This window comes from Truncatella angustata (genome assembly GCF_020726525.1).
Source record: "Truncatella angustata strain MPI-SDFR-AT-0073 chromosome Unknown BKA67scaffold_2, whole genome shotgun sequence".
Lineage (NCBI taxonomy): Eukaryota > Fungi > Ascomycota > Sordariomycetes > Amphisphaeriales > Sporocadaceae > Truncatella > Truncatella angustata.
Genome location: NW_025763382.1, coordinates 1,780,361 through 1,807,336, shown reverse-complemented (window position 1 = coordinate 1,807,336; position 26,976 = coordinate 1,780,361). Strand labels below are relative to the sequence as shown.

General features: G+C 49.6%; 6 protein-coding genes across 6 annotated transcripts; 1 reads left to right on the top strand and 5 right to left on the bottom strand.

Moving 5' to 3' along the window:
- Window positions 1–807: 807 nt before the first annotated feature.
- On the bottom strand, window positions 808–2,984 carry BKA67DRAFT_166156 (velvet factor-domain-containing protein). Its single transcript, XM_046095189.1, has 2 exons — window positions 2,663–2,984; window positions 808–2,492 (listed from the first exon to the last, which is right to left on the bottom strand). The coding sequence occupies exon 2, from the start codon at window positions 2,485–2,487 to the stop codon at window positions 943–945; it is 1,545 nt and encodes a 514-aa protein (XP_045960963.1). The 5' UTR covers window positions 2,488–2,492; window positions 2,663–2,984; the 3' UTR covers window positions 808–942.
- An 8,887-nt stretch (window positions 2,985–11,871) lies between these two features.
- BKA67DRAFT_552863 (uncharacterized protein) lies at window positions 11,872–12,949 on the bottom strand. Its single transcript, XM_046101878.1, has 3 exons — window positions 12,542–12,949; window positions 12,438–12,450; window positions 11,872–12,376 (listed from the first exon to the last, which is right to left on the bottom strand). Exons 1-3 carry the CDS (start codon window positions 12,692–12,694, stop codon window positions 12,183–12,185), a joined length of 360 nt encoding a protein of 119 aa, XP_045960962.1. The 5' UTR covers window positions 12,695–12,949; the 3' UTR covers window positions 11,872–12,182.
- Window positions 12,950–13,851: 902 nt separating this feature from the next.
- BKA67DRAFT_531982 (uncharacterized protein) lies at window positions 13,852–14,497 on the bottom strand (the record flags this gene model as incomplete). Its single annotated transcript, XM_046099464.1, has 2 exons — window positions 13,852–13,918; window positions 13,980–14,497. The coding sequence occupies 2 exons, from the start codon at window positions 14,495–14,497 to the stop codon at window positions 13,852–13,854; spliced, it is 585 nt and encodes a 194-aa protein (XP_045960961.1).
- Window positions 14,498–15,176: 679 nt separating this feature from the next.
- On the bottom strand, window positions 15,177–16,257 carry BKA67DRAFT_514492 (cyclin-domain-containing protein; the record flags this gene model as incomplete). Its single annotated transcript, XM_046097650.1, has 2 exons — window positions 15,177–15,672; window positions 15,755–16,257. 2 exons carry the CDS (start codon window positions 16,255–16,257, stop codon window positions 15,177–15,179), a joined length of 999 nt encoding a protein of 332 aa, XP_045960960.1.
- Window positions 16,258–18,189: 1,932 nt separating this feature from the next.
- BKA67DRAFT_531980 (armadillo-type protein) lies at window positions 18,190–21,051 on the bottom strand (the record flags this gene model as incomplete). Its single annotated transcript, XM_046099463.1, has 1 exon — window positions 18,190–21,051. The coding sequence occupies one exon, from the start codon at window positions 21,049–21,051 to the stop codon at window positions 18,190–18,192; it is 2,862 nt and encodes a 953-aa protein (XP_045960959.1).
- A 2,671-nt stretch (window positions 21,052–23,722) lies between these two features.
- BKA67DRAFT_655036 (uncharacterized protein) lies at window positions 23,723–24,689 on the top strand (the record flags this gene model as incomplete). The annotated part of the gene is made up of 3 exons (XM_046106672.1): window positions 23,723–24,017; window positions 24,078–24,174; window positions 24,236–24,689. 3 exons carry the CDS (start codon window positions 23,723–23,725, stop codon window positions 24,687–24,689), a joined length of 846 nt encoding a protein of 281 aa, XP_045960958.1.
- Window positions 24,690–26,976: the final 2,287 nt, after the last annotated feature.

The window sequence follows — 26,976 nt, the reverse complement described above, 5'->3', positions numbered from 1 at the left end:
CTCGTATCACTCCTCAGTTGAGCTTCGCCTGACATGACATGACCTAGTGGCGAAGTCGCCGTTGAAGCCACATGTGTGCCGTGCTGTAGGGTAACTACTGTGCTGTGTGGTGCTGTGTCGATCTGGTCCAAACTGATCTGGTCATTCGATGGGACCCCGTTGATCGCATACGAGATAAACTCAAGCATAACCTCTCTCAGCAGGGGGTCGCTATTCAGACCGTCGTCGGCTCGGCTCGCATCCTTGTGTCGTCGCTCTTATACCTTGCTCTTTCTCATATTTTGTAACTATCTAAGTACTGGTACTACCTATCTTAGGTCCCTCATGAATACTCGCTCGGGTCATTTCAGTCTCCCAAGGCTTCGCCTATTTTGGTCTCGGCAATGGCACAAAGCCGATACCCAAAAGGTAGGTTCATTCTCCATCTTCCAACGGATTATAATGACGTTGAGCGAAGGATGAGCGCCCCAATGCCGATAATCAAACGAGCATGGCGGCCGAATTCGGCATGTCACTTCACTTTATAAACGTTCCATTTCACCATGCCCGACTCTTGATAAGATTTAACATTAACAATGTGCCTGATTCGATGCTTACAATATCGGACTCCGAGCCGACTGTCTTTAGTCAAACCCAGACCGAAACACCCGCGGGTATGGTAATATGCTCCTAACTCCGAAAGTCTCTGCAAATGTCCCTAACCCGACGGCCTGTCAACCGCGTGTAAAATCGAGTGTATCAACTAAAAAGAAAAGAAGAAGAAAATCAAACGCGTGGCGGGAAAATAGCAAAGCAAGCGCCAATTTTCCACATGCAGTGAATGGACTGCCCCTTGCATAACGCGACGTCTATATACAAGGTCTAACTCGAATGGAGAAGGGTGGGGATAAGAAGAAATAGTAGCAAAGAAAAGTCGTGTTGCAGTTTGGTCGGCAGTCAAACTCAATGATTGTCTATGACATCTCGGAAGGATCGTTTGCGCGAGACATACTCATTCTCATGCTCCATTTCACGCTTGCGCTCATGCTCGCGCCTGAACTCGATGAGCTCGCGCTCCCGCTCCTGTCGGTCCTCAGCTTGCAGCTGAGGATCAATCGGGGCGAGCTGAGACTCTTCTCCCATATAACCAGGCGATTCCTTGTCCGCGTTATTTCCGCCCGCTCTCCGGTAACTCAAATTAATCCTCATCTCGTCCCCAGGATGGGTTCCATCTCTGAATTCCTCATAGGCGCTCTTGAGCGACGATGAAACATGGCCCGCACAAGAGCTAGCACTAGGCAGCGCTGTTGTCGTTGGTGATGGCTCGGCTTTGATGATTGGCGCCGGTTGCGAATCGCGACGGAAGCTTGTGTCAATGGGTGGTATCGGAGGCCTTGGCTGAATCGGCGGTCCGTAGCTCGACGCCGCTGAGAGTGGTGCATAAGCTAAGGATGAACGTCTTTCCTCTGGCGGAATGGGCTGTCTATCCGCATACGGGTGGGAGTAAGTAGGCGTCGAGGGGTGAGGAGGTGGTGCGAAAGAGCCGCGATATCCTGGAGTATGTGCAGCTGGTGATACCGGCTCTGAAGACGGTGCGGGCGCAGGCGGGTACGGCCTGTCGTAAGCTGGCCTATTGAAATTCAAAACACGGCTGTTGCTGGGCGCAAGAGGAGGTTGATGTTCAAACCCAGACGGCCGGCGATCCAGACTCGAGTGACTACCAGAACGATTCCTGTAGGCATCTGCTGGAGATTGCGTTCTCGGGGCGTTGCGGTGTTCCTCCTCACGTTGTTCGTATTCATTGGTAGGGCCTGCCTTATTCTCACGTCGGCGCATACGGACGTCTCTACGAATACGTACGCGGCAGCCCTGCTCTGCAACCGTCCGACTGAGCGGCGTACTCTCGGCAAGACCTGGGAATTTCTTGGCACTGAAAACCGTGAAAGGGTGCGACCGGACTTCATTCAAGAAAGTGAAGAAAAGGCCGTCGTCGTCTTCCATGTTGTCGGACTGTTCAACGGGGTAGTCGCCAGCATCCTTGTTGCGCTCGTACAATCTGAATATTAGTTTGTAGCGTCCCTCATGTCTTACTGAGAGGTCCGGGAACAAGAAGTAACCAGCGGGAGAGGGCCGGTCCAGGTAGCAACATGCAGAAACTGGAACACCGGTCAAGACTGGCGGCGATGTCGCAGCCGGAGTCTGGACACGGCCGTGTGCCATCGGGCGAGCGTTCTCCAGGGACACGAAGAGAAAGAAGTCTGAGTTGTAGTCCATTGTGACATCCTTGGCAGTCTCGAAGGTCTCACCCTCATACACCATCAAACGAACAATAGGCGGCGGATCTACTGGGCGACGGTCCGCCGAAGACTTGGGTCCAGAGCCACATGCTCTGGCACGTTCGGGCTGTTGAATGACTGAGAGGTCGTAGTGTATCCTCTTGCCAGATCTGGTTGGCCGACTCCATCGCGAATGCGAATGCGCAAGCGCTTCGGGAGCATGTGTAGCCATTGTAGCTACAGAGATATCAGCGTTTGGCCTGTAGATAAAAGCAAAATAAAATGTTTGTGTCGTCGATGGTTGGGAAGGGCCATCTTAAGGGTGCGGCTGCTGCTGCAAACCAACACCTATGCATGCAGTGCCTCGGAGTGTCGCAACTGAATGACGACTTCAGAGAAATCCATACCTAATTGAACTTGGGTGAGGCACGATAGGAGAAGAGGTGGCGCAAGTGAGTGTGCACTTGAACTCGGCCGCGATAGGACTGGCTAGCGGATCACCACCAATGGTTGCGAGTGCTAGATAGATAGATGGGATGATGGGATGCAGTCCGGTTGCTGATCAAGGCGTCCAAAGGAGACATGCAACAATCACGTCGAGGGGAATAGAGGAAATCAAGTCCAGTAGAGGAGAACCCGAAGAACTGGGTTGCGGGAAGGTAAGATGGGGAAAGCTTAAGGAAGCGAGTCTCAGTTGTGACTGGCAGACCCAAGGTGCTGGAAGCTGGATTTGCTTTTCGGTGCCGCAATGCTGCTGCTCGCTGACTCGCTCCTTGAGGTATGTGAGCAAAGTCCCGGGAATTGGGGTGAGAGTGTGGGTGGACGGGAGACCTTCCAAGACCCGTTTATGCTAATGGTGGAATAATGGGGCCCTCTGGAAATCAGACCGACACAGCCACGACCCAGGTTGTGTATCTTTTGTCGTGCACGGCTGTCAAATGATGGCTGCCCTGTCCAGTCCAGCCAAGGTCGAGTGAGGGTCAGCGTGAGAGTGAGAGTATACCGCGTGCAGTTGTCGACTGATCTCGAGCGAAACAGCAACGAGCGAAACGCAGAAATGGGATCAGCAGTCCTTTCTCTTCCAGCGGCGCGGGAAGAGGTGGGAAAAGAGAGAGGGAGTGAGTGGATTTGGGGGGACAGGCAAGGGATATGGCAGTTGGCTGTGAGTGGATGGTTTGGGATTGGGTGGAACAGAACAGGAACAGGAACATGGGGAATGGCTGGCTGGCTGGTTCCGTGCTCCCCCTTCTCCCCCTACCCTGCAGTCCTGGCTCCCCTACCCTGCTCCCTACCCTGCACATGGGTAATCGAGGTATTGCCCCGTCTGGGTCGGCTGCCCGACTGTGTGGCCCACAGTTGGTATGGGTGGGTCAATGTGATTACCCTCGCCTAGTGAATGGCTGCGAGTCTCGACAAAATACAAGGTCTAATGCAGCCTCCAAAGCCTTCTGACGACGACCCTGCCATCGCTTGATTTAGACTACATGTGTAGTATTCCATCTTCTCGGCCAAACGACACTGGCCGCTGCCCTCTTCAGCGGCACGTTGGAAACGGACAAGTAATAAAATCCAGTGCAGCATCCCACTCAATCTTCTGGTCTTTGCTACGGAGCTATGCATCCGTAACTAGCTGTTACTACATATTACTTGCGACGCCATTTAGTACTATACGTGACCGAACTCCGGTGCTTGGTAGACTCAATAATCTCCATCCTTTCAACCAGTGCGGACCCGTATGTCTTAACACATTGCAGCACCACCAAGGGCAAGCATAACTTTACCAGATTCACGCCATCTCGGATCCAGAGCCCGCGGTGCGCCATCGGGTATGAGGCCACGAAGCGAATAGCGCGCAACTGGTTGTTATGTATAACCACAAAGCTGGGCTGGGTTTCCCGGCGACCTGGAAGCGATGGAACTGCACATTTCATTCGGAAGCGACTATCGAACTACCTATTCAGCTGGTCGTAGGGCGTTGAGAGCAATATCGAACGGGAATTAGTGCAAAGTGTTCCGTACTTCTGTAGGCGTGGAATTTAGCGCGGGTCGTTAACCCATTCTTAAGGCCTCCGCGCGATCTTGGTGGGCTATCCGTCTGAGCTACGGAGCTACCAAAAAAGAAACCCCCACACATGAGCCCATTCTTGGATCTCTCGCCAATCATCCGCGTTTAATAGGATCCAGGGTTTGCAGCCTGGTCCATGTGCATTCTCACAGCTTCACGCCATTCCGCTCTCACACCAAGTCGAGGATAATGCAACTGGCACTGTACATGACTCCAGAGCCAAGGGCAGGGACCACAGCGTTTGAATCGACTACGAGCGAGGGAAGTTGGACATATTTCTCCGGATCCAGATCCTGATCCTTGTCCTGATCCTGATCCCTTTGGATGCTGGGGATTCGGTGAAATCTGCAACACATTGCAGGCCCTCATTTCCTCCAAAAGGAAGTTGTAGGAGGCAGCCGCAACCGGAGTCTCGCACGCTCGCCTGTGTATGAATGGCAGGCTAATGTGCGCAAGGCGAGGCACGAGGCAGGAAACAAAGAAAAGTAAAAGCCCGCTCTTTCGTGTCTGTTGGTGTTCGTTGGGCTATGTATGTCCTACCCCCTATGAGGAACACTGCATAAAAATCCCATGACTGCGAACCGTGAAGGTTTCTCTGCATAACCCGGTACCAATCAAGTCGGACGCCACCAGATGCTACCTGCTCTAAGCGATGCACTTGCGTTGCTTCTCCCACCAGTATTCCCTTCCACAACTTGGTCGCTTCTGCTGCCACCGTAACATGCGATACCCACAGACGTCTGAACGATAGGGATGATGAGGTAGTTTGCAGCCCCATCAGAAAACGGGAGATGGTCCTAAGTTCCATGGCTGGGGCGCTTATTAGATTCTAATTATGGTGGGCCTGGCTGCTTGGTACTGGTCGGCAAGTGAGATGCGCCCGGCACCACGACACCGGTTCATAACTTAAATAGACAAGCTTCGTGTCGCAACGTATGCGTACCAAGAATTGGGGTGCGAGTACCTTGGTACGTGTGAGACAACGTCTCGACCATTCAAACGACCTTCCATTCGAGGAGGCTGATTCTAGCGAACACGTTTTCTTCGTTTAGGTCGACATCTGCATGTATCATGTTTTTTTCCCGCTCCATTCTATGTACCTAACCTTAGTCACCTATGTAGCATTCTTTAGGGGTTTGATTTCTATTCTCGATCCAGCTATTGTAACAGGGGCAATAGAATCCAGAACTACCGTCACGGCTCTTGTCGAGGACAGCCACCCATCCGTGAACGATACAGTGCTGTGCTGCGGTGTTAGGTTACCCACTTACCATTCCAGGTCATCACTTCGTAGCCAAGCACGGCGAGGACCGCGGGGAGATCCGCTTGACAGGCAGGCATGACAGGGTTGACGGATCCGTGCCGAGCAGAAAACAGTGGGGTCTGCGCCCATCAAGCAAGGCAAGCTCATCAGTGTAAAAGTGCAAATTGACTACTGTAGTTTTGGCATTCCGAGCCTTTACAATACTTGTGGCCTCCATCTCAATGTTCCTCCGATGGACCGCAGATTCGACCGCCGGATGTACGATCCTAGTCAGTAGAGCTCGAGCACAAAGAATTCGTGTTGTTACTGAGGTCATGACGGAGACTGATGTGAACTAAAATCTTTATTCCCGCCTCGCTGCCGAGCCATCCACCACCGACACCATCCTTTTAGTTAGTGGAAAGCTTCACGGCCTTACGCACGACAGCTTTTAGCAGCGGCCTCAAAGTTCTGCACCTCGTGTCAAGTAAAACATGTCAGGCGAGGGTTTCAGTCCCTTAGTAATGGCCATACAGTGTCATCGGAATGGCTATGTAAACAGCATCCAGAGAGTTGTAAAATGGAACGACGAAAACCACAAAGTGATGTGAGCGTGTAAGCATGCTTGCACACTTGATAGTCGCCATCCGCCATGGATTGAATCAACCATAAGAGATGACCACACTCTACATACTACAATTCAAATTCCAAAGTCAGCGTGGTCCTCGCGACAAATTTTGCCCCCGCCACGGAGCAGTTTCTTGATATGACCTTGGTTCCCGTGAAGCGCCAAACTTATAGGAACAACATACCGGTAGTATGCCTTCACATGTTTGTGTACACTTTTGAAAAGAAAAAGAATTTTAATGTACAATCCGAAAGACCCCAGAAGTTTGGCACCAATCTTGAAGCTTAACACCTGCTTCGCCAATTGTACCACAGCCAATGCACGGCTTTCTTTGAGCCATAAACACACTAGACTTTGTGCCAGCCAGATGGGCAACCCGACCATGGCGCACTACAATCTGGTGCCGGTTGCACATGATAGGTCAAAATCGCCGCGATTCCTGGACACTTGTATCAGGTCTCACTGCAAGCAAGCACACTCGTTTCGTCAACGTGTAACGATTCCGATGCCACGGTTTAGCTTACCAGGCGTGTGGCAACCTTATTGAGCCAAGATTCTAACACGAACCAATGCCTCGGTGAACTTTGACTTAAAAAAGGCGAATGTGTGACGTGACGATCGTGATGATCACTGTTCGAAGGTCGCGCTCCTTGAATATGAACACACTCGTCGATGCAAACCAGAAGACTTGTAGACAAAGCCTGAGAAGTTATGATGACTCCCATGCCCCACCAAGCCGGTTTTTGATGACCTAAACAATTTCGAGACTGGCATGAGAAAGCGAGGGCGGCGGCACTCCTACAATAAGCAAAATTTCCATGCGCTTGTGGATAAATTGATTGCAACACGTTTAAACGGCGGCCGACGCTGGTGGACAACTCATTCGCCAGTTCCGGGGTCTAGGGTCAACCGTGCCGTGCCCGTGAAACCGGCAGACAAGACCAGATCTGCAGATCTGCAGATCTGCCTGGTCGTTGCAGTCACATACGTTCAAGACGCACAGGCGTGCTTGTCATTCAAACTATATCTTTCACCTGGCTGGGGCGCAATGTGGCTGCATGCTATTGTCCCCAAATCAAACCATCGCGCTTCAGGAGACATTGGTAAATCCTCCGAAAGGGGGAGAAGAAAAAAAAGGTATCAGCTGATTCCCATGCAGGTGAGTTATAGGGTCATCGAAAGTAAGCTTGCAGAGACCCGGCGCGCTTCGTCGAGACCCAGCTCTTCAGAATCTCGTAAAGAGGCGTCATCGTTACGGCCTTTACAGACCTTGTCATCTAGTTTTCGTTGCGTCGGTCTTTCAACGTGAGAGGGAGCTTTGGGAGTAGGATATTAGGCTAGTCTTTGCTGTTATGGACCCAACGTTTCATAGGGTGGTGTCTCTAAATATTAAAATGAATGGGAAAAAAATTCAGTCTTTTTCTGGTAACCAGTTCGTGGGTCACGTGTGGGAAGTATGCGTCACGTTTCTTTTCATTTTCATTTTTTCCCGGTCTGGGTCGCTTCGCCCTTCCCTTTCTAGTCGGTGTGACTCCCGTCGTGACATATGACATGTGCGGCTTCCTGAGACGAATAGAAATGACGAGGAGAGCCGTTTGTCCTCTCTTGTCATTGCAAAGGCAATGAGGCAAAATAGTTTTCACATATTTCTAGCGTTTGAATCCTATGGTACGAGCGAGTTTAATCAATTACGCGTTATCGCTATGCAGCAATCACATAAATTGGGATCACGTTATTGGGGGCACGGTTTCTTTGTTGGCATGAGTCCACTTTGCGAGAGAAATACTGCTGCCAGGCGACATTCTTGCGGAGATATCCAGCTGTGAGAATAAATCTCTACAAACAAATTAGGTCGAAGCGGTGAATGAAATTGGCGCAACTCATTGAAACCACCTTGGGATTAAAGTAACCGGAGCTGTTATGTGATGATCCACCAAGCCACCGGCGCTTCTCGCCCATGTAGATAGAGTATTGTTTAGGGCCGCGGCAAAAGAAAATCGTCTCGCGTTTGCTAGTTGGCTGATTCTCTAGGGACCGCCTTATGGGGGACGACTCTTCTTACTCAGACGCAACAGCAGTACCAAAATCTGATATTTCTTGAAATCGCCGGCGGATGGCTGCATGCGGGAACGACCGGCCTCTGACTTCTGGACTGGAGAAGAACCCCGAGAGTTGATATGGCATGGCGAGCAATCAAAAGATCTCTGAGGTTGGCTTTGCTTCTCAGCTCCGGGACGTGCAGTGAACCACCACTGCTGCGATCCGTCTGGTCACAGCTTCTGCAGCATCGCCGTGGTCTGAGCTATATTGGTTTTGGGGTCTGCATTGAAGCCGGTCAGATCGGATAGTGCCATTCGTTTCATCTTACCTTGCGGGTACAAAATTTCTTAAGCTTCTGCACGATGTTATAAGTGACGGAACCTCGCTTGCGACTCCCTGTCTCTCGAATAAGATGTGGCGCATGTGACTTACCGTTGCTCAGTTTATGGGAGCTGTGGGGGCTTGATAGAGGCTTGCGACATGTTGCACAAGAATGCTTTCTCGAGATTTAAAAAGCAATAGATCAAGCAAAGTATAGACTCGGACAACATATGATCTGCATATTTCTGACTTAGAATGTCATGCGATAGTCCGTGGCTTAAATAACGTATCCCAACATTAGTGTGAAGGACGGTTCTCAAGAGCCGCATATTATAGCTGTTCTAGCGTCAAAAGTAGTGAAAAAAATAGAAGGATAGGTTCAGAAATGCTGTGGTAGATCTTCGTGGCACCAGTAATATAATTTGTATACAAGATTGCGGATGCATACCTTAGGATGTCATCTTAGACCTTTGGCTTTTAGTAATTGAGCTAGCATTCAAGCTTTGCTTGAATTAGTAACGATTAAACCTATAGAATTATTATGATAATTGATGAAAGTAATGGGATATAGTAATAATATGTGTTCTATAAGCTCATATTAAGTACAAACCAGGAATGATACCAAAATGAAACAAACCTTTAGTCGAGGGTTAAGACTCACGTATGGTATTATTCAATCACCGGCCGTATTATTCGTCCGGATCGACCAGGTCTACGATCCTGGATGTCCCTTCTCCCACCATGACGTCTCCTCAACCAACCCAGTTCATTACTACCACGCCGTTTCCCCCTGCCCCGGCGCTTGTGAGCATGTCCGACAGCGAGCCAGTATCTATGGTAGTAGTCCAGCAGCTGCCGTACCTGTACCCAGATAAGTTCCAAGTTGTGACATTATGACAAGTCTACTGACCTGCCAACTGCAGCAGCGTCAAATTCTAAAGCGGTGATAATTGGCCCCTACGCAAGCCTTGAAGCCACAATGGCAGCAATCTTTGCGTCGTCCCGGGCAGCGTTGAGTAAAGTCTTGCCTGGCTCTTCTTGGAGCTTGCTTCTTATTCTGCTTGAGTAAGATTCAGTATGGTGTAGTTGAGCATAAGAACAGACACTAGATACACAGCAATTTCTTGATGGTAACACTCTGGGTTTACCTTAGGCACCGATATCCACTCATCCTCACCAAACGCTGCCCAAAATTATTACGACGAAAAGAATCTGCATTGCTCTCATTGTTCAGCATCAAATTCCGGGAGATATACGAGCTGGGACTATGATGAGGAGATCAACTGATATTTGTGACAGGACTTTCAGGTCAGAATTTTGGGCTCAAATGGTGAGCTACAGTGTCAGATGCATGACCTTTAAGTTGCTGCCTGCCCGTAGATGTCTGCCTCCGTTGTGCGCCACTTCATGGATTTGAGTTAAACTTCGGACGACTAATAATAGATAGATGAGCTTCTATAATTACTGAGGTAAGCAACGAACCGGGTGATTTACGTTCGTCAAAGCTTAATGGGCATGATATTATTTACGGACAAAAGATTAATGAACTAGATCCGACGTACATCTCACCAACCCTAGGCGGGCGAGGCAAAAGAGACTGACCCTGGATTCGGCAGACGTTCCTAGCTAGATTAAAGCAGGAGTCAAGGACCATGAGATTTTTGAAGCTAGCATCTATATTGGATAGTTGTAAACGCTCACAATGCCATTTATGACTCGAAGTGGTACCATAATGCATGGGCAAGCCTAGCACAAAACATACATCTGGCCTTGAACGGGGCCCTCTTGAGGAAGATCTAGCAGCCCGACCAAATCCATCATATCGAAAACATAAGCTACACGACGAGAGTAAAGTGACTCATCTGATTGCGGTCTCAGATCGGCAAGACGAAAAACGCGAGCTAGTATCACGATATGGCCATGTTCATTAAAAGCCGAGATCTAAGAGAACAATCCACTAATCCCGCCGCTGTCGTGGACCGGCTCCTGCCAACGACGCGGTAAAAAGCGAGTCGGATGAAGGTTGCTATGAATCTTGAAATAACGTGCGCATCACCTAGACGTACACACTCCCTGAAATTTGTGAACTTCTGAAACCAGAGAGACTCTTCCATTGAAGGACCTGACCTGTTTTATCTGGCGAGCATTCTATCGAACATCCAGAGTTGGGTCAAGGCTCTACCAATGAATCATCCCATGCTTTTCTTTTCTTTCCTTTTCTTTCTTTCTTTCCCCTCCTCCCCCCGGGAGAACGGTCGTCAAGAGGTGTCACGAATTCACGCTGTTCTGATCAGCAGTACTATCGTCAAAGTGGTATCTCTATAGCATTATTCCCAGCAGTACTCTGTAATACATGTTCTCGCCGGACTGCTAGCCGAACCCGAGTATGAGGGTGTGATCTTGAAGACCTTCTAACCCTTCCGCTGAGGAAGTGGCCTTATGTATAGTGACATCCTGCAGACCTGCTTCTATTATTGCTAAAAGAAGCGGCCAGATCGAAAGAGACATAAACGTGTTCTCCAACCATGAAAAAAAAAAAAAAGGCCCAGGAGATTATTTGCCCCCCCGCCCGCCGCCCCCCCCCGAAAACGCCAGAATAATAACATGGTGAGTTTCGAGTATATATCTCTCATAAACATTACTTGTGGACCTTCCTCCCCGGCACTTTTCTGATCGATGCAGATAGCAACCACCCAAACTAAGTCATGCACATGGAAGCGACCATGACTTCGTCATACCCCCCTCCTGAGCAGTAGGTTGAAGCACAACATCTAGGCCTCTTATCTAAACAGACAGACCCCATTTCGTATCAAATAGCCGTTGTATCATCTGACGATCTAGGAAGCCGGAGCAGGCCCATCTCCCGCGTGGAGACATAGAACCTGCCAAGCAACTTCTCTCGGAGGTCATGCGACAGTGGTATATGAATCCTGCTCCCGGAAAAGACTCATATAGTCCAGGGAGAAGATCGCGTGTATTTGTCCTGTATCATATCAAGTCACATTCGATTGCATGTCTAGCATAGTAACCAATCGTCGTCACGCGTGCTCAGCTCGATTTGATTGCGCTTGACCTGCTAGTTAACTTGAAACGGTATCGGTGCAGAACACGAATCTAAAGAATCAATCGCAGCAAGGCCGGACAACCATCTGTATTCCGACGAAGGACCAACAGGGACTTCTGGGGAGATGTCGACGCAACAATGTGGATTGATTTGTAAAGGCACGAGTGGGAAGGGCTCGGTTTTAGCAGCTTGGCTGATGCTGAACAAATGAGGGAGGTTCAATGGCATTTGCGTAGCAACAACGACGCGGCAGGGTTTTATCAGTAACTTTTGTCTTCATTCCCATATGCAGCATGTCCATTATGAAACAACCATTTTGGCCCTATTTTCCGAGCTGTGTATGCTCACCAACCATGACAAATGCGCTGTAGAAGAGATGTCCAGAACACCAAGACAATTCCTGCCGACATGACCCACCTTGCTTCATATGCGCCAGCTCGTAACAGACAGGTCAAACGCCTGTGTTGTTGTCGCGATATGCTCATGCGACCATGGGCTTGATCCAGAAAGAGGGTAGACCCAATCACGATCGTCCGGACGTGGCGTCGAGAGGCCATGCAAGAGGTTTAGTCCTCATCCATCTTGTCCTCCTCGCCACCAGCCTCGAAGTCATCGTCGTCGTCTTCATCCTCGTCGGCGGGGACATTCTTAGCAGCCTCGGCCCAGTTGATGACCTTGCCACGAGTGCGGCGACCGCCCTCGACGATGTTGTTCAGGTCGATCTCGTCCATGTTGTCCTCTGCCTCTTCATCGCCGGCAGCTAGATAAGTCTTGTCAGTGAATTGATGACATTTCACACGGCCTGTATCGTATGCGCTTACCATTGCCGTCGGCCTGTAGTTACGAACGTTAGTATGAGCTGAGGTAGCACAGCATAGCATAGGCGCAAAGGCGGGTCTGCCATGACAGATGGAGGGCAACTCACCTCGTCTTCAGAAGAGTCATCGTCCTCCTCCATAGTCTCATCGACGGGCTCCTCGGTGGCAGCGCCCTTGCCCTTGCCCTTGGTCTCGATGGGAGCCTCAGCGACCTTGGAGGGGTCCTGGACGGGGAGAGTTGAACCGTTCTGGGCAGACATTGTGGGAGGGGGGGTTTGTTTGGTTCAGTTGGAGAAGATGGAGTTGGTGAGGTGGAAGGGTTTGTTGATTTTTCAGTTATAGAAAACCAATTGAGCACAAAGACTTGGTAGAGTCGCAAATCGCAAATCGGGGGAATGCAGAGAAAGGTGCGAAGGAGGTTGCGGGAGGCGCTTCCAGCTGGATGTAACTGTTTATTACTTTTAGTCAATGTTAGTGCTTCGAATCGCGACTTGGACTCAGAGCTTCCCGCCCAGTAACTGACTTAACTTACCTACGCCCAGCAACTACCAGTAACTACTCCCCAGTAACTACGCTATGACAATCGCCGTTCGCATCCACCTTCAGGTAGGGGGGGCCACCCACAATCACATGAGGATAAGCTCGATAACGACAGCTGATGCCGTGCGCTACCACGAATGAATAATTCCACTGGCAGTGGGCCCAGGTAAGGTACAGACAGTACCCCGTACCTGGGGCTTCTATTCCATGGGCCTCCAGCTGTCCAGGTCGAAGCTCAGGTTTGCTCAGGTGTTGTGACTAGGTTAGCCTATGTAGATCTGCCATTCAATGAGTCGACAAGAGGATCCTACTCCTGTGTGCTGTTCGGCCAGCTGTTCGGCTAGATAGGATCCCTATCAGCAAGTCGGGCGTTCGGAGAAGAAAAGGGGAAACGTTGCAGCCATCTCCAAAATACACTGTTGATGGAAAGAATCATGCGCATTTCGGGTCTCCTGTTAGAATAATCTGCTGAGTCTGAGTTTCCAGCCTGGCTTCGTAGTCTCATGGTCCCAATCAAAATAAATCATAATCACGCAGTTTCTTGCCTCCAAGAAGCTTTGCAGAGGCTTTGTCTTACCCTCATTAAACGCCATCTCCCTGTCTACTGTACTTCTGCGTCGGCCATGCTATTCAACAAAAGGTATCACTATATCAAAAATCGGACAATGGGCGACTGATTGCACTCAGCATATGACCATCGTCCACTGAGTGTCACCCGCTTACTGCCTGAAGGCACAAGAGAAACCCGGGGCCACTTTAGACCTCCATAATATGCGCAGCTCTATCGCTCAGGGCTACCACAAGGCCAGAAACAGTAGAGTAATGTATCAACGCAGTTGGACAGGTGTCTCGATTCAACGATATTGACTTTGCACTATCATTTTCCATCTCCGCCACCGCCAGTGAGTGTGAGCACCATGACAATACCAATCAACCACCAGTACCTGTGTCTCGTTAGCATGCATTGTCCCGTGAACCGACGGCGCCAACGGCGAAGGTACGTACTTCTGCAAGAAGGTCTTCTCCTGCTGCTCATCCTTCAGCTTGCCCTCGGGCGTGAGCTTGACGGGCTTGTTGAGAGAAACCTGTTCTCCCTTCTCCGCGACCCTGATGACGGCCTTGGGGCCAAAGTCCCTCGTCTGCCCGGCGTCGATCCTGACCCCCTTGAGCGCGGCGCCCTGCACGTCGCCGCTCTGGTCCACGCTCAGGATGATGTGCGGGCTGTATCCCTTGCCAAAGTTCGCGACGGATGCGATGCTGGCCGAGCTCTCCCAGGTTCTCGACGACGGCGAGTAGACGCCGACGCGGAAGTTCTTGGTGGCCTGCAGGGACTCGAGATCCGGGAACTCGAAGGAGGACACCGAGGCTTCGGAGGGCAGGTACGGGTCGTAGGTGATCTCTGCGAGGAGCGCGGGAGCCGGTGCCGAGGACAAGACTGGCTGGATGTAGATTGCTGCCGTGCGCTCTGCGGCGCTCGCTAGGGTCGCGAGCGCAAGGCTGGACAAGATGGATGAGAGCTTCATGGCGACGGCATCTGTCTGGAGACTTCAAAGGATTCGGCCGAGGTGAGGGTGTGAGGTGTCGGAGTCGGGGGTTAGGGAGCTCGTTGTTGTGGGTTCAAAGAGCTCTGTAAAGTAGTCGCAGTACAGTGTACACCTGAGTAATGTTGCAGTGTCGGCGTAAATTGGGTTCTGGGTCCCGGGGGGGGGGGGGGGGGGGGTTGCCGCACGCTTGGGTCCCCAGAGTCAATTGAATTGCAGATCGCACGTCAGATCTCACTTCTTAATCCTGCAAAGTTTCTGGAGGCTGGATGACGTTGCTGCGATTCGCCATGCACATGCCAATTTGTCAGATGGAAACAGACATGTTTGCCGTACATAAATCAATTGATCCGGAATGTCCATTGAACAATACTTATGAACTTCCTTTGTTGCCATATGTTCATGGAAAACTGCATGAGTTGCAGCCCTCTATGTGGTTGGATTTGAATACTGATGTGAACCCCCTCAACCGCATGTTTTATGTATGCAACCAGTGATTGAGAGTGCGGTCCTGTCCCTTGACCGCGCCTTGAGCCAGCAATAATAAATGCCTCCTATGCTCCTGTCCAATACCAATGAGAATCATAACCTTCCGGAACTCCAAAGAACCCATGAAACGTAGCCGCATCGCATCTCATCGCATCGCATCGGCCAGGCACTCTTAGCTAGTCACCCCTTTCATTGCAGCAGCCTCATCGCTCTCGTCGCTCTGTCCGATATCTTCCATGTCTTCTTCGAACGCTTCCGAGCTTCCTCCCTCTCCGTCGCTCGATTCTCCATCCTTCTCTAGGGTATATCCGTCGCAGCGCTCGACAAGCCCTTTGTAATAAGCCACCAACACTTCCGGGTTGGGTACAATCTTCCAGTCGACCCGGTACAAGAATTCCAGCTCCAACAGTTTCAGCTCGGCAACTTTGACTCCTCCAACTCGCGCATAAAACGAGTTGTTCCAAAAGCTGTCCGAAAGGCCCTTGCCAGCCACAGTGGCCGCTGTAATGAGGAACCTATGAACCGTCAGGGTGTTGATCGTGAAATCCGGGTAAAGCGCGCATAGCCGATCGATATAATACACCATGGAAAGGAGCAGCGGAGGCGTGAGGGTAGCGTGCTTTGCAAGCCTGTGTAGATAGTCCACCACTGATATTCCAGGTGCTGTCCTAAACGAGTGTTAGTATCTCTCCCGTCCTTCAAGGCCCTGGGATATTTTGACTCTGTCCAATTCCCTGAATAGCGACCTACCTGGAGTGAAATCTGGTGAGATGCCCACTTTTCATGGCTAGAGAGTCGTTTGTTTCGATGAGCTCGGAAAGCATGTTTGCAATCAGAATGACCATGTCCTCAGTGTCGCAGAACTCGTATCTCAGAGGCAACATCTTAGCCGGTCCATGGTCGGTCTTGGATCGTTTTGGAGACGCTTCCGCCTGTCCGTTGCTCGACGTCGCAGCGCCGCCGCTGTCCATGCTGGATGCGGCTTTTGCAAGGTCTTGCGAATTGCGCCTTTTTGCGGGGGATAGCGGATTCACAGCCGCGCTGACATTATCGGGTCTGTTAGGCGATAAGTTCGGCTCGGCAGGAGGCCCTTCGGGTGTCGCAGTTAGCGATTGCGGAATCGTATGGGCCCCTGGCGCTGAAGTTTCTGCTACAGCAGACTTCGCGCCGGCTGCGGAGGGCGAGGATTGCACTTCGGCGGGCGGCGGCGGCCTGGCGTTTTGCACCGGTACCGTCGGGTCGAAAGGCTCCATCGGTGAGTACTGAGTAGCGGCATCGACTCCAACATATTGTTTCGGCCTTGCTTGGTGCGATTGTGGCTGCGGCTGCGGCTGAGGCGGCGATCTCATAGATGCCAAAGATGCTGCTGTCTGGGGAGACACTATAGAGTGCTTGGAATGGCGGCGCGGCAAGTTTGCCGTGACCTTTGGTGAGAGGTGCGGAGATAGACTGTGCGGCGCATAGTGAAAAGTTCGGGGTGATGCGCTTGTGGATTTCGGAGCAACCGGGGAGGAAGTCAACATGATCCCCTGAGCATCCTGGTGTTTTTGTTGCGATACAAGGAGTTCTCTAGATATAGTAGGTTGGACGAGAAGAGGGGTGGTACGAGTGAGTAGAGACGTCTAGTGGTGACAGGCGGAACAGGCCCGCGATTTCGCCAGTGTTGGCCTGCCCAGATAGCCAAACCCAGGACACTTCAAGTACAGAGGCCGTGCCGGGAAATGGGGGTTATTATTGAGCGGTATCTATCAGGGCAAGAAAAATACCGCGGCCAGTGATTGTATGCGAGTGGATACCGTCCAAATTGCGTTCACGAGAGAGATGCAAAAGACGATGAAGACGCTGAAGATTAGAGTCTGAGAAATGTTGTGTCCAAGTCTGCGTTTGAGGCTCAGGTCGCTGTTTAGCTAATATTGCAACATGCGCTCCGTCGTCGCTAAGAACGACCGCCACAAACCATCCGATTCTAGTAGAGCTAGCTGCCTCGACTTGACCGGCGAGCTGAGACTGGCCTGTCAGAACAAGACAAGATGGACGAGCGCATGTCGCTGACAGAGTTGGTCCTTTTCACTGGCCCTATTATTGGTGCTCTGATAAGGACGCAGCTTTGCCGATGCTCCGTTCCGGCTGGGCTGGCCCGAAAGATTCTTGCATTCATACTACAACAGACGGCTGATATTGTACAAGCGATCATGGCCTACGATTAAAGGTCTTTTTACTTACTAACGAGTGAATGGATGCAAGTAGCAGCTGCAAATTGTAATAGTGTTTTTCTTCTTTTTCTTCCTCTTCCACCATTTGAAATCTGCAGAATCGTAAAGCCAGCTTTTATCTCTTGACTGCCTGTCCATGTAGTGTCGTCTTGATCGCTATTTCATACGTGCTCACTGCTGAGCACGATAGAGTTGCGACCATCGTTGAAGAGAATGTGGGGTGTGGAAAGTTTTGCTTGACCGAGCCCTCAAAGCAGTTAGGTCGACACACTTGACATGCTCGTGGTTCATTAAGGATGCCACGAGATATGATTAAGCCCGGCAATTTCCATCGATGTTCAGCGATACTGGTCTAAAAGCCTTGTAACTGAATCGTGTTGTTTTCATGCAGCTCTTATTAATCTGTGAAAAAAGACGGAAACAACCATTGACAGCCCGTTGGATCCCCACGTGTACGGATTACGGCATCGGCCGACCGGCTTCGCCGATGATAAATATTCGTATGTTCTTTGATGAACAAGTTGTAAAAATTTACATCTGATAAATATACTTACTATATCTCGTCATACAAACGTCACGAGTGGCTAGCATCTGATATAGGAGGGCATTATCGATGGTAACATTGTCTAAATTTGGGGCTTAATTCTGAAGTTCATGGCTCATAGAGTTACTCGTTATGGCAGTCATTACTGAATTGTTTTTGGGACAGTGGGCTTGCTTATGTCTTATTACCCCACAAATGAACATCAGACACCATAATCCTTATTGTTCTTAGGTTCGTGATTAATAACTCCTTCAAGTTCATTCCTGTTGGCGTGCGGCCAAGTACCCAATGCTGACTTTTTGTATATCTAGCCTTACCCTCCGCTAGAAAATTTAAATCTATGAATACAACCGTTTCCATTCTCCATACCGTCCATGCTATGCCAGCGGGTAGTACAATTTATAGTATCATAGGTCATGCGAACACTATTAGCCATGCTTCATCTGCCACAGCGCCGATTTTGCTCTTTCACGAACATCCAGTTCCTCGTCAGAGCCCAAGGACTCTAGTTTGGTCAGGAAACCCAATTTTTTGAGTTCGACAGCACGCTGCGAACAAGCTGGCGCATCATTTGCATCGTCTTGCCAAGTAAGATTGTTCAGCAAATGGCACAGCGCAACACGCACCTCGCGGTCCTGGCTATTGAAGAGAGTTGCTAGAAGCTTGAGCAATTCCGTTTGTGCGATCACAAGTTGTCGATGCCTCGGTATGCTCGCTGCCATATGAACAAGGATATAGACCACGGCCTCAATGATCTTCGCCTGAGGATATAGGACCCTAGTATCGCTACCTGTAGTCCCGCGCCGCCCACTAAATGCGTGAAGTACCTTGACTCTGAGTTTGGTTGCCAGGATATTGAAAAAGCGATCCTGACCGAGGGTGTTGAACAAGAAGTCAATCATTTCGGCTGTGTCATTGGTTGAATCAGCATTGATGCTGGATTGAGAGTTTCCAATTAGATTACGAATGAAGCCAAGACCTTGTTCTTGAATAGCAAGGTCATCTTGTCTAGCTTTCCGCACTGGATTGAGCTCTGCTTCTCGTAAACCTGACAACTTTGTGTCTGCAAGTCGAAGAATACGGCTCCCAGAATTTCTCAAGGAGCTCGGACGGCCCACATCGTCCGCCATCTCCATCTCTTCGTCAAAGTCATCAGGGCCATGCTTGTCTCGGGATCTGGAAGAAAACAGAGCCTCATCCTCTGTATCGTCACAAATTAGCTGCACAAGCCAGCCAGATTGCAGCTCCTCCAAACACATCTTCTTCAGCTCTACGCTAGCCGAATGTACTAAATGTTTGAGAGCCCATAATGCATTCAATCGTAAAGCGGCGTTTAGAGACCGAGCATGGTCGCATAGCACCTTGACGACGTTGAATCCAGTCAAGGTATCCCTCATTGGACTAAAATCAGTTACCAGATTGCATATTGCAGCAGTAGCAGCGATCTGTACGTCGATATCGGCATGACGTAACAAATGGTAAATGGGTGCTGCCGCCCCACTGTCGACAAGTGTAGTCCGCAGAGTGCTCACGGATCTCGAAAGCATACGCGTGGCATAGCAAGCGGCAACCAAGACTGATGTAGGGTTACTGCCGAACTGGCCTTTCGCTTCTTCGCTATTCTGATCCTCGGCCCTGGGTTGTTTGGGGCGTCCAGGAGACGGACTCAATGATTCAATGATATAGGGGACGGCATCTTGATCGACTATTATTTTTCGGTAGTCTTCCTTGAAGGCAGCAATAGATCCAAGGGCTTTTAGTGTAGTTTCTCTCAATCTTATCCGATGGGCAAGTACAGGATGGACACCAGGCTCACCCAGATGGCTATCTGCGGCTATGCTTTGTGGAGCCCCCATGTCGTTGAAAGGGGACCACAGTGGAGGTGCTGTGGGCGGCGGAGAGTCGTAAGTGCTTTTCAGCAACTTGGACAGGGTCTTTACTGCATTCGACTCCGATGCTGCTTTTTGCAGAAATTCGCTGTCAGTAATCAAACGAGACAGCACGGCCGGTGTTTGCTCAATAATGAACCATTGAGATGGGGCCAAGTCGTCTTGGTTATCGTAGCCAGAAGCAGCAGCGAGTAGCTGAAGTAGCTTTGGAACAACCAGAAGTCCTAACGTAACTTCTCGTGACTTGTAAGCAAAGCCGCACTTGTATAACGAAGTCAGGACGGATGCTGCTGCCAAAGCCTCAACTCCATCTCGGCTGCGAACCAAATTCACGAGCCATGGAATCAGCGGGGTTTCAGCTTCCTCCTCATCCTCGTTTGCGTCAAACTCCACGTCAAGACCCAAGGACGATTTGCCAGCAAGACCGGGGTTGAACCTCGATGTGGCTACCCTAGCGGAAGTAGAGTTTTGTTGCTGGCGGGTTTGGTTGGGCATATATGGAAGCAGCAAGTCCATGGGTTCGTATTCCTTCTGTTTTGTTGGCCGGAGACCTGCCAGTTGAGACTCGGGTCGCAAAGATAGCATGCCCCAGTCCGAGTCGATGTTCGGGAAGACAGCCAATATCGATGGAGAATAGAGCAGCCGACAAGACCTAAAAGCAGAGTCCGTTATAATAGCCCCGATAGCCCCCAGTATATCCGATAGTTGCACGCTATCTGGTTTGGCTGTATCCGGCATGAATTCGAATAGGCCTTCGGCGCGGGCCATGACTTCGGCGCGTGGTACAACTTGCCCTTCGGCAACAGCAACACCCGCCAGTCTTGTAGCAAGTGCATCGAGTATCCCATGATTGACTAATGCGTATTGGTGTTTCTCTTCCCGGCAGAGTGTGCTGACCAGTCGAGCAACAATGGTGACCTGTGGTTGGGCGTATCGGTTGCCACTGGCGTGCGAGAGTATTGTCGCAAACGACTCGAGACACGTGTCGGTGAATACTAGATCGGCTAAAGCAGTCGGATTGAGGGACACGAGGCTGGGGGCTGAGGCGCATGCTTCGGCAACGTCGCGCAAGACTCGAAGTGCTGCTAGAACAATCTGCGGTTGACCGTTCTGCAAGCAGTTCAGAACAGCAGGCAAGGCTCCTGAAGCATGAATAGGGGGCAAGAAAGAAGCACCGGCACTGGCAAAGCAAGCCAGGAGCTGAAGAGCTGCTAACCGGACTCTCTCTTCACTCCGGCTGTTGTCTACGATGGAGACGAGAGGTCGCAGGACACCGGATCGTATCCATTGCTCTTTCTTTTGTGAATGACCAACGACATCGTTTTTCAAGGCCGTGAGCCCCGACAACCGATCATCATTGCTAGCTCCAGCTGCAAGTTGTGCTATTATATCGACTGACATGGTGATGTTGTGATTAGGGCGATGAAATTCCGAATGACGTCGGCAAAATCGCGAATCGCTCAGCACGGTTGAACAGTGAACAGAGCGCCGTTGGATAGTGGAGGACCGGGACGCTAGTGAATCACCGGTGGGATATCCGGGGTAATAGATAATAAGCTGGAAGGCAACCTGAGAACAACAAACAACTGCTTTTCACCGTTCGAAGAAACTCTAATGCATTGAGTGAAGTTTGGACGAACGCGATATCTGAGAGGATGTCGCAGTCACGAGTCACAAGTCGCGAATCACAACTGCAATCCGGGACGTCCCCATATGGCGCTGAATGGGATCTCTCCAACTACTGCCATGTAGACGCGACTTTTTTTGGGGGGCTAATTATCTGATGGCCACTATCGATAAGCTATAACATGCTTTTAATTACATACTCCGGAGTTTCGAATTTCCACATCAATGCTTATTATTGGAAAAACCTGCCGAATATCGCAGACCCTTACCGCATTACTTCACAGGACATTAGCCACAGCAGAATGCCTTATGGAAACAATGGGACTAAGTGAATCCCCTACCGTCATGGCTCTGAACCAGAGCTTGGAGTACCATATAAGCCTTGGTGTGGCGGCTGTATTCTTGAACCAGGCCCGGCTGGCTCCCGTAAGGCAAAGTGACAAGGTTTGTATGATAATAATTTAAATCTGCCTTCTTCGACTACTCTATTAACTTGAACAGGCGTGTTCTTCTTTTTGAGTAATGAGCTCTCCGCTTGCGGTATATGAAATGAGTGCTTCTTCGGATGGCCTCGAGAGCTTAGCTAAGATCTAATTAACAGGTACAATTGGAACTATTAGAGCCATCCTGCGTTTTCAGTGGTTCAGATTTCTCACTGGCACCACACAAGCCAAATTGAAACTAATCACTAATGCAAGAGTATAGTTTACCGCATGCCAAAGAGGCAACCTGACAAATTATCAATCACGTACCGCAAAGTGTGAAATACAGCGTAGGGTGGCCGATATCTTTATTCAACATTGGCGACATCACGCCAAGCGTTCTTTGGCATGAAGTTTCGGTGACTCTACTATATGCGCCCGCTAACTAAGAGAATCATCTGAAAACATCTGAAAAGATCAGAGGTAAGCACATACCTAGCGAATGAAGTCAGATCTGTCCGTGCCATGCATTATTGCCGTTCATGCTTGTATACTCGGCAGCTCCGGGGCTGCAAATTGCTATTTTGTCCATATCGGCAGTTCTACGGAAGCAGCGGTTCGTCATATTTAGTTGAAATAAGGTGATATGCAATAAAATCTTGTTGAGGTGGCATGACCAAATATTTATCCTCTTTCGGTATCATGAGATTCCCTACCCAGATGGCACCACTGGTGAACATTGATGATGGTGACAGGGTTGCGCCCGCTGATTGAAAGCTACCCCGGCTGCTGCATACCATACTATGTCACTAGTGAGGCTCCTCCAAGTGCCGGGCTCTCCTTGGCTCAAAAGAAAGCTCGCCATTGGACATCTGCAGCAGCCTTGATGGGAAGGTATCGTCGATTTGGTTCTGCGTTTGCAATGTGTCATATTCCTACGAAGACAGCCAACCGAAATTGCAGCTGGTCCTCAGTGTCGCAGGCCCTAGTGTGATGCCGAGGGAATGTCGTCAAGCTGGATCTCGAAATTTCGAGATACCGGGATGGCAGGTGGGGTAAAAGTTACCAAACCCGGGTGCCGGCATAAGTGGCAATCCACTGCCCCCCATCTTTCCCGACTGCAACCACCTCTCGTCATCCGAACATGCCGTTAGCGCAACAATATGGCTCTGTAAGACCGTTCTTTTAGCTAGCAAGTCTGAAGGGCGTATCAACTGTAGCAGGCGAACACGATTGAAGGTATCTTCATGATTGCTAATCCAATTTTTTGCAGTTTGCTCCCTAGATACACTTTAGGCTAGAAAACTGGTAGTGATCAAGCCATTGACCACTTGGTCAGCGAGATTGCTTCTAGGGCATGTCAATGTAAAGGTAATAAACGTGGCACAGCTTTTCATCGTTTCACGGCATGTGTGCCATGCCTCCACAGTATAGAGACATGCATAGGTGTTATGTAAGAGAAATGGCATGTATGCACAAAAAGAATTGGGCAGCGCTGGGGGCTAGGCGATAGGTACAAAGTGTGCCGTATGCTTCGTTTTCTGTATTCCATGACTGCACTGGTACGCGGTGTGCCGGAGGAACAACCCGAATAAACGCTTCGGATTGGGTCCCACAGTTAACTTAAGTTCGCGACTTCGCGGCCCAAACAAGACGACCGACCCATCATATGTCGAAGCTGCTGGAAATCCGCTGACGGTAGGACCACTACAATTGCCGGATTCTTCGGTTCACAGCTTCACTTCGAGGACTGAATGCTCCTTCGCATGCTTTGAACAGATGACGTATTTGAAATGCAAAAAGTCGTGCCTGAACAACCCGGTCAAAGTTAAAGGTCTCTGAGAGCAACCACCAACCGCCAGGTGTGCAACATATAAGAGATTCATCTTTTCCCGTGGTACCGTTTAGTTTCTATCACGAACTATCAACCTCCTCACACTTTCTAGTCAATACTTTTTGGTCAATCTCAACATCAGATTTTCCTCATCAATTATATTGACCCGTCAAGCTTACACTCAAACACCATGGGTCTCATTCTTCGTGATGATGGCGGCTCGCTGTCTGTCAACCCCCCGCTTACGCCGAACGGGTTCACCACCAACGGTTCCAACTGGTTGTGGGCTGTGACAGCCGTCTACGTCGTCATCTTTTTGTTCTTCGCCGCTACCAGCTTCAAGGCTTTCAATGGTGAACGAATCTTCCACTATACTTTCATCGTCCCGCTCCTGGTCGGTAGCATTGTCTACTACTCATGGGCTTCGGATCTTGGTTCCAGTGTCGTCTCCGGCTGGCAGCTGTTCTGGGTTAAATACATATACTGTAAGCTCATCTGAATTAATTTCCCCATGAGACTTTTAGCTAATGTGGAAAATTCAACAGGGGTCGTCGAATTTCCAGCTATCATCGTCGCTTTAGGCTTGTTGAGTGGAATCTCATGGGCTACAATTGTTTACAATGTATTCCTCTCATGGATCTGGTAAGTGAATATCTAGCCTCTTTCTATTGCTTCATTCGACTGACTTGTCTTGTTCCTCAAGGATCGTCTCCTACCTTGTTGCTGCCTTCACAACGACCCAGTACAAGTGGGGTTTCTTCGCCTTCGGAACTGTGTCATGGCTCATCCTTGCAGTCCATCTGCTCACCATCGGAAGAAAGAGTGCAACCCGCGTTGGCGTCAGTGCTCACTACACGGGGCTTGCAGGATGGACAAACCTTCTGTGGCTCGTTTGGCCCATTGCCTGGGCAGTCACTGACGGTGCACGTGTCATTGGCGTCACGCCGACAGCCATCTTCTTTGGCGTTCTGGATATCTTGCTGCTTCCTGTCATTGCCTTGGCCTTCTTCTTCGTTTCTAGGAAATGGGACTATAACCGTCTCAACCTTGCATACACGCGCTACGGCCGCGTCAATGATGGCGGACACCACCAGGACAAGCTGACGACTCCTGCCCCAGCACATGGCGGGGTCAATACTGCTGCACCAGCCGTCTAAAAATATCAGAGTGAGATGCCTGGCCCTATCTTGAGGCCTTCGTGCCTTGAAGAGTTCAACAAGGGATTAATAGTCAGGAGTTGTCCATGAGGAAGTCTCTTTTTTATTGGTTGTTATTATACCCTCTTTCTTGCGTTTTGATTTATATGGCTGTAATACCCCAGCATGTGTGATGGAGTATGTCTCTCCTTATTGGAGTTGATGAACATCCCGGAAAGGGAACCGCGAAAAGTTGGCATCGCTAAAATTTAATGAGTTAATAAACACAGACTTTCTCTACTACTGTACTGCTGTAATCTTTCTGTGGCCTGAATATGATACCTGCGTTGCTGTTGGATTGAACTGTGAGATGAATACTGCTGTTGATTTAATTGTGCATTTTGTTCCGATTCAGACTGGCAACTTCGGCAGAAAAGAAAGTATACGGCTGCTATCCTCTTGTCAAGGGAAATCGTGAACCCTGTAGGGTTTCCTAGTCAGAGATAGGTAGATGTAGTGCCCAGTTCTTTCGATCTCCGGTCACCAGTTTCCTTGGCGATGAATGCAATATAGAAGGCGGGAGCTTGGAAGGCCGCAAGGTATCTTTTTAATCCCATACCTTGGAGGCTCAACTGAATTCTTTCGTTTCTCAACGATCTTTATAATACGCTCTCGAATTTCATAATCATTGTCATGGTTCGAAGGTGGGTATCTCACGAAGCTGGGCTGTTTCCGATTATTTCCACTAGGTGGGATGGGATAAGTCACCAGTGCTGTCAGAAGAGCCATTGTTCGTCTGGTCGTTGCTTTCACGCATTCTTGACTTGGCTTCAAAGAAATCAATATCTCCAACATTGGTGCGTTGGCACAGTGGGATAAATGTTCTGAAGGGAGGAACGAAAAATTCTGTTCTTGCTGTCCATGATGGGAAATGGCTTCTTATTTTACCCTTCCGGTAGGGTTGCGTTGAAGAGCGAAATAGTTATTCTTGGCCGATTTGCTTCCTATTTCGAGAGGATAATATTGTGCTATTGGAATCTCTGGACATGCGCCACCACCCCCGAATCGATAGCTGATCGCGGCTTCCACCCATCTCGTCATCCGTAATACGATAAGTGGGTGATGAGGTCGTTATTTTCTTGTAATATGATGATTGGCATCAAGGTGTGATCATATTGCTTCGTATTAGTTAAGGCACATTCTCGTTGAGCCTTGGTTTCATATCCCTATGCGGTATTCTTCTATTCTTTGAAATAATTCTACAACGCAGAGAGGTACACCAGTAGATATCTTTATATTGTGTAACTCGAATTCCGGTACCAGGTAGCTCTCAATCAGCTCATATAGAATAATCTGCCCATTTCTGAAGTATCAATGCACCTACACGTGAACTCTATTGCTAGCTCTCCACCATGCGACTAAACACAACTCATCTTCAATTGCTGTAAATATATCATTCGTATCTAAGATTATTACATGAGAAGTCATTCAATGGCGTAAGTCGCGTGTTCGAGCATGTGAATATGATCTACACCAGCGATATCGCTTATGACCGCCGCCGGCTGTGTAAAACTATCCGTATGATAAGCCATTAAACCAGGAAGCGGCAGCCCAGTGTGAGAGTCGACATTCGGAGTCAATTGGAAGATTTGTTAATACATCCTTGAATGCCTCGTTCTTGAACCACCACTCTACCAACCCCCTTTTTTGCTAGCGCCTCTTCGAACTTTGTCGTGGAAGCCACTTCCAGCAATTGATCGTCACCATGAAGCTTCATCGGCCGGTCCTCGCTGACCGGAACTTCTGATGGCGGTAGAACGCATTTCAATTGCCCGAGCGCCTTGTCCATGCTACCAAATTTTTTTTATCTTCATCTTTTCGCTCACTGAGCCAGTCCTGCTGTATTCTGGCTTTCGGCATAGATTAACGCGGATGAGCCGCCAGTTTTCAGCATGAAAAATGGCACATCGTGTTGCCGAGCTGATTTCTTTATTTTGTTGGGAGCCGACCTTAGTTTATGCATAGAAGATCCCAACCTACTCATCCCACACGGTCAGCAATTTCTAAACCACAGTTTTTCGGAGTATTTTGGAGCATCTTTGGTGCCTTGAGAGCTTGAATGATCATACAGGGTCTACCTCAGCTCCCGAGACAGTGTAAAAGGAAACCAGCGACCTTGAGTACTGACCTGTGTGGCATACTCTTGCATTTAGAGAAGTGTGATAAAGATATCCGCTCATGACCGGACATAATGTGAAGCTCGGACTGGCATAGGTGGGGTTTCGTGTCTTTAGAGACACAGTAGAGA

What these genes read in the sequence shown, in the direction of transcription:
- BKA67DRAFT_552863 (XM_046101878.1), bottom strand. Translation starts at nt 12,694, where the DNA reads ATGTCTGCCCAGAACGGTTCAACTCTCCCCGTCCAGGACCCCTCCAAG.
- BKA67DRAFT_166156 (XM_046095189.1), bottom strand. Translation starts at nt 2,487, where the DNA reads ATGGCTACACATGCTCCCGAAGCGCTTGCGCATTCGCATTCGCGATGG.